General features: G+C 56.9%; 1 protein-coding gene across 1 annotated transcript; it reads right to left on the bottom strand.

Annotated features, from left to right (window-relative positions):
• Positions 1 to 862: 862 nt before the first annotated feature.
• On the bottom strand, positions 863 to 4,720 carry EGR1 (early growth response 1). The gene is made up of 2 exons (XM_059917191.1): positions 4,121 to 4,720; positions 863 to 3,408 (listed from the first exon to the last, which is right to left on the bottom strand). Exons 1-2 carry the CDS (start codon positions 4,419 to 4,421, stop codon positions 2,090 to 2,092), a joined length of 1,620 nt encoding a protein of 539 aa, XP_059773174.1. The 5' UTR covers positions 4,422 to 4,720; the 3' UTR covers positions 863 to 2,089.
• Between the last annotated feature and the right edge of the window lie 855 nt (positions 4,721 to 5,575).

The raw sequence follows: 5,575 nt of genomic DNA, 5'->3' as shown, positions 1-5,575 counted from the left end.
TTGCCCATGTTATATGACCTAGCACCATGTTATAATTTTTGGCTTCATCTCTATCTCCCCAACTGACAATGTGCATTGTTGTCGTGGCCAGCTCAAGGCCTCTCACAGAATAGACAGATCCTCACGAGCGCATGAGAATTGCTCTGGCTATGAGTATGGACCCTCAGGGGGCTGGGGCCAGAGGAACCTAGCACTTCAGGCCTCCTACATAGTGGGGACAGACTTAGTCTAGGTGGAACAATAGACAACAGGCCAGCCTCCTGCCCACTCTGCCCTGTGTCACAGGAAGCTGCCAAGGATCACAGCTCTAGCTGGCAAGTAATGAGATTTTTTTCCTGGAAGGATTCTTGGCTTGATAACTGGTCCTTGCCTCTTCTCATCTTCTTCGATACCCTCAGGCTTCTGGGGACATGGAGGATGGGAGGGAGAGGCTGAGGCAGCCCCAGCTTTGTTACTGTTTCCCAAAGCCCTCTGCCCATCCCTTATCTCCCCCAAGTGTATAGGGCAGGGATTCCCAAGAACACGGAATTTCCCAATCCTGGGTAGAGATGGGGGCCGGGCTGGTCACACATTTGGGGCTAGAATGGTGCTGCCTCTGGCCACACATGTTCCACCTCTACCTCTGGCCTTTTTTAGCTTTCACTAACCAAGATAAGCCTGAAGCCCACCAGACTGAGGAATGGGCCCAGTATCAAGAAGAGGAGACCCAAACCCAATTCTCAACGAATTCACTCCAGCGACACACAGTGGGCACGTCTCTGGTTGGAATATCCTTGTCTCTGGAAAAGCCCCTCAAACCCCTCGATAGAGACGGCTACTACAGAGGCCTCCCCCTAGCCCAGGAAACACACCCAACCACAGCTATTTTATTTTCCTTTTAATTTTTCTGAAGGATATACACCACATATCCCATGGGCAGTAAAGCGCATTCAACGTGTTTATAAGCCAAACAGTCACTTTGTTTAAGCAAACACAAGTACAAAGTAAAATAAAACCACAAAATAATGAACTGCATGTTCATAACATACAAAAATTGCCGCCTACTCAGTAGGTAACTACAACATTCCAACTCCTGAATATATATATAAATTTACATTTTCAGTTAAAAAAATAGACTTTTGAGAGTTCAGATTTTTAGATTTTGTTTTCTTACATTCTGGAGAACTGAAGCTCAAGCTCAGCCCTTTTCCTTATTTTGCTCCCAAAGCCTCCCCCAAATCACCACTCCTTGCCCCCCTTAAGGCTAGAGGTGAGCACATCCCTCACAATTGCACATGTCAAGCCGTCAGCAAGGCGCATCACACAAAAGGCACCAAGACGTGAAACTTTTTAAACCAAAAGGACAAAAAAAACCCCAAACCTTTCAAAAAAAAGGAGAAAAACCAAGCCATATTTTGCCACATGTGAGAGTACAGTCGGGCAGTATTTACAAAAAGGTTAACAGAACAACACTCTGACACATGCTCCGATTAATACCGAGAATTGCTGTTTCAAAAAAAGCTTCAAACTTAATTGTCACAGCATCATCACAAAACAAAGGATCACCATTGGTTTGCTTGGCTTTTCTTTTTTTTTTTTTTTTTTTCCCAAAGTGAGGATCTAATTCCAAATAATACAATAGAGTATGCAAATTATTTCACATCAAGAGTACCCCAAGAAAAACAAAATCCATGGCACAGACACTGTACAAGAGTACAGGGCTGGACTCTGAGGGGCCCAAACCCCATTTTGCCAACTTGATTTTCTAGCATTGAAGGGAGCAAGGGGTCAGGCATACGATGGAGATGATACTGAAATGATATATCCAAAATCCATGCAAATCAAGTTCTTTGGATAGAAGTGAAGACCTTGCACATGGCTGTTTCAGGCAGCTGAAGTCAAAGGGAGTAGGTCCTGGGGAGGGAAGGGAAGTGGACAGAAAGAATTGTTGGCCAACAGACCTTCCACAGCGACCCTGGGGTCAAGTAGAGAAGGAGGATTTGGCTCTGAGAACCTCCATCTGACCTAAGAGGAGCCCCCTCCTACGGCCATCTCCTCCTCTCGTCCTTTAAGTCTCTTGTGTTTCATTTTCTCCCTTTTTCCTTTCCTTTTAGCAAATTTCAATTGTCCTGGGAGAAAACGTGGTCGTCATGTCCGAAAGCCCTGTGGAAGCGCTGAAGGAGTTGGTGACAGCTGAGGAAGGGAAGCTGCTGACTTGGGCAGGGAAAGCAGGAGGAACGGAGGAGTATGTGGTGGCCACGGAGGGTGACGGGAAACCACTGTGCACAGGCGATGGGTAGGTCGAGGAGCCGGGAGAGGAGTAGGAGGTGGGCACGGGTGATGGGTATGAGGTGGTGGCTGGGGATGGGTAAGAGGTAGTGACTGGGGATGGGTAGGAGGTAGCCACTGGGGATGGGTAGGAAGGGAGAGAGGAGGTAGCGGCAGAGGCCACACTTTTGTCTGCTTTTTTGTCCTTCTGCCGCAAGTGGATTTTGGTATGCCTCTTGCGTTCATCACTCCTGGCAAACTTTCTCCCACAGATGTCACAGGCGAATGGCTTCTCGCCTGTGTGGGTGCGGATGTGGGTGGTGAGGTGGTCGCTGCGGCTGAAGTTGCGCATGCAGATGCGGCACTGGAAGGGCTTCTGGCCGGTGTGGATGCGAATGTGGCGGGTGAGCTCATCTGAGCGAGAGAAGCGGCGGTCACAGGACTCCACGGGGCAGGCGTAGGGGCGTTCATGGGGGGGAGTCTTGCTGGGTCGGTTGGGGTACTTGCGCATGCGGCTGGGTTTGATGAGCTGGGACTGGTAGGTGGTGTTGAGGGCCTTCAGGTCCTGGGAGCCCGACTGTGTGGCAAAGGCCTTGATGGTAGAGAGTGGAGTGAGTGAAGGCTGCTGGGTACGGTTCTCCAGGCCCTGGAAGGGTTTCTGGTCTGGGGTGCCCAAGCCCAGGTCCCCCTGCTGTTGTGGAAACAGATAGTCAGGGATCATGGGGACCTGGAAGCCACCCTTGGCAGCAGGGTAGGCAGGAGGTGGGTACTGAAGCGCGGTGCCTGCTGAGCCTGGAAAGGCCTGACCTTGTGGCTCAGGGAAGATGTCGGTGTTAGGTGTGGGGAAGGTGGGTGCTGCTGAGTAAATAGGGCTGCTGTCGTTGGACTGCACTGCGCAGCTCAGGGGTGGGCTCTGGGAGGCAGAGGAGGAGGCCGCTGGAGATGATGCTGAGGATGAGGTGGCTGGGGGGTTGGTCATGCTAACGAGGCCGCTGACCAGGCTGAAGAGGGGCTCAGGCCATAAGGTGTTGCCACTGTTGGGTGCAGGTTCCAGAGAGAAGCGGCCAGTGTAGGTGATGGGGGGCAGCCGGGTGGTTTGGCTGGGGTAACTCGTCTCCACTAGAACCTTCTCGTTATTCAGAGTGATGTCAGGAAAAGACTCTGGCAGGAAAGAGAGAGGGAGGAGGCCTGGTTACTGGAGAGCAATCACTGGAGGGCGAGGAGGACCCACGCTGCCAGGCGAGAGGTCGGGCCAGCTACCATTGACTCTTGAGCTGGTTAATAATTGATAGCAGCAGATTGCAATGTTCCTGGACCCGCTCCAGAGGCAGAACCCATTTCAACAACAGCTGACGCAAATACGGAGAATTCCCCCTCCACTGCAGCTCCCAGCGTTCCGCAGCAGCGTCTGCGCGGGCGAGGGATTCCCGCCAGCACCCCCTTGGCCACCGCTAGTGCGCGACCCCTACCCTGGGCTGCCAGGGCATCCCTGGCCAAGGATCACAGTCCTTCCCTGGGGACAGGCGGCAGGCTAGCCTTTCTGGAGGCGGAGGGGGCGCAGCCCTGCTCGTCAAAACAAGCCCTCTCCCCATCCCCCCCTCCCCCCACCCCCGCAGCCCCACAGCTCTCCATCCAAAACAAAAGCTGGCTCCCCTGCGCACAATTAAGGACGAGGAGGGGGTGGGGGGATGTCCCCAGGCATTCCTCTAATACAGGACCTTGGGGATGAGAGGAATAGAAGGGAAACCCCACTTGCATCCCTGAAGTCCAGGAGCACTGCCGCGATGAAGGGGGCGCTGCAAAGCCCGTGGGGAAGGACCAGACGCCAGGATGGTGGCGAAGGGGCTAGCTCTCGGCGTAGGCCACAGCTTACCTGCGGTCAGGTGCTCGTAGGGCTGCTCGCCCGCCTCCCCCTGAGGGTTGAAGGCGCCGCCGCTGCTGTTGCTGTTGCTGCCGCCCCCTCCACCTCCACCGCCCCCGCTGCTGCTGCTGTTACCGCCGCTGCCCTCCGGGGCCCCGGAGGCACCGAGGAACTGGGGAGCCCCATTGCTCAGCAGCATCATCTCTTCCAGCTTAGGGTAGTTGTCCATGGTGGGCGAATGAGGAAAGGAGCCAAAAGGGTCGGAGATCTGCAGCGGGGACATCAGCTGCATCTCGGCCTTGGCTGCCGCCATCCCGGACTGGCGGGCTGGAGAGCTGGTGTTGGGGCGGGTGGGCGCAGCCCGGGGCAGGAGCTGCGGGGGACACCTCTCGGGGGCCTGGCCAGGTCACATGCGGGGCGCGGGGCACACTGTGGAGAGCGCAGGTGGGGTCTGCCGGCTCGCCCTCGCCGCCGGCCGGTGTAGACGCGGCGCAGCTGCCGAGGCTGGGGTAGGGGCCGGTCCTGCGGCGGAAGCTGGCGGCGGCGGCAGCTGGCGGCGGCGGCTCCCCGAGTTCTGCGCGCTGGGATCTCTCGCGACTCCCCGGATCCGCCTCTATTTGAAGGGTCTGGAACGACATGGACCCACCTCCTTCGTGACGTACATGGCCATAAATGGGAAGCAGGAAGCCCTAATATGGCAAGACGAGCCGGGAGGACCCGGAGTGACGTGAAGCGCCCTCTCCAAGAGCCATAGGCACTGCCATCCCGCACCCTGGGCCTGACGCCGGCTCCCACACCCTGGGTGCCCAGGCCTCGAGGAAGCTTAGCGCTCAAGCCACAGCTGAGGACTCCCGGACCGAAGCTGCTCCGTAGTTCCCGGCGTTGCCCCCGCCCCTTCCCTCCACCTTCTTCCCTCCTCCCGGAGCCGGAAACAGCCGGACCATATCTGGGCGCTCCAAATAAGGCGCTGCCCATATAAGGGTTGTTCCGGCGGGGGATCCTTCCTGCTCCTTATATGGCGTTTCCGGGTCGCTGCTTGCTGTTCCCTGGCTCCCTCCCTCCTCCCTGGTTCCGAGCTGGGAGCCCTACGCGCGCGCAAGAGCCGGGGACGCCCAGGCAGGGAGGGTTCCAGGCGCGTAGCTCTATGCGCTTCGCGGCTCCCGGCGGGGACTGGGCTGGGAAAGCCCGGGCCCTGGGCGGGGGCGAGGGCGACTAGGACCTGGGCTCTGCCACCGTGATCCAGGACTCGCCCGCCCACCTCTGGGACCGTGGGAGCCGGGCGGGAACGAAGGGGAGGAGCTGCTGGGCTGGCCAGGGCAGAGGCCGCCCAGGAGAGGCGGGGCCCTGACCCCAGGCCTCGACCAATGGCATGGTGCCTTTCCAAGTGTCTCGGGGGAAACTGAGGCTAGGAAATAACAGCCAAATGGTGCCTGGGTTCCTTCCTGTGCGGTACGGTGGGCCATCTGC

This window comes from Balaenoptera ricei, chromosome 3 (genome assembly GCF_028023285.1).
Source record: "Balaenoptera ricei isolate mBalRic1 chromosome 3, mBalRic1.hap2, whole genome shotgun sequence".
NCBI lineage: Eukaryota > Metazoa > Chordata > Mammalia > Artiodactyla > Balaenopteridae > Balaenoptera > Balaenoptera ricei.
This window is presented reverse-complemented; position numbering and strand designations above follow the sequence as displayed.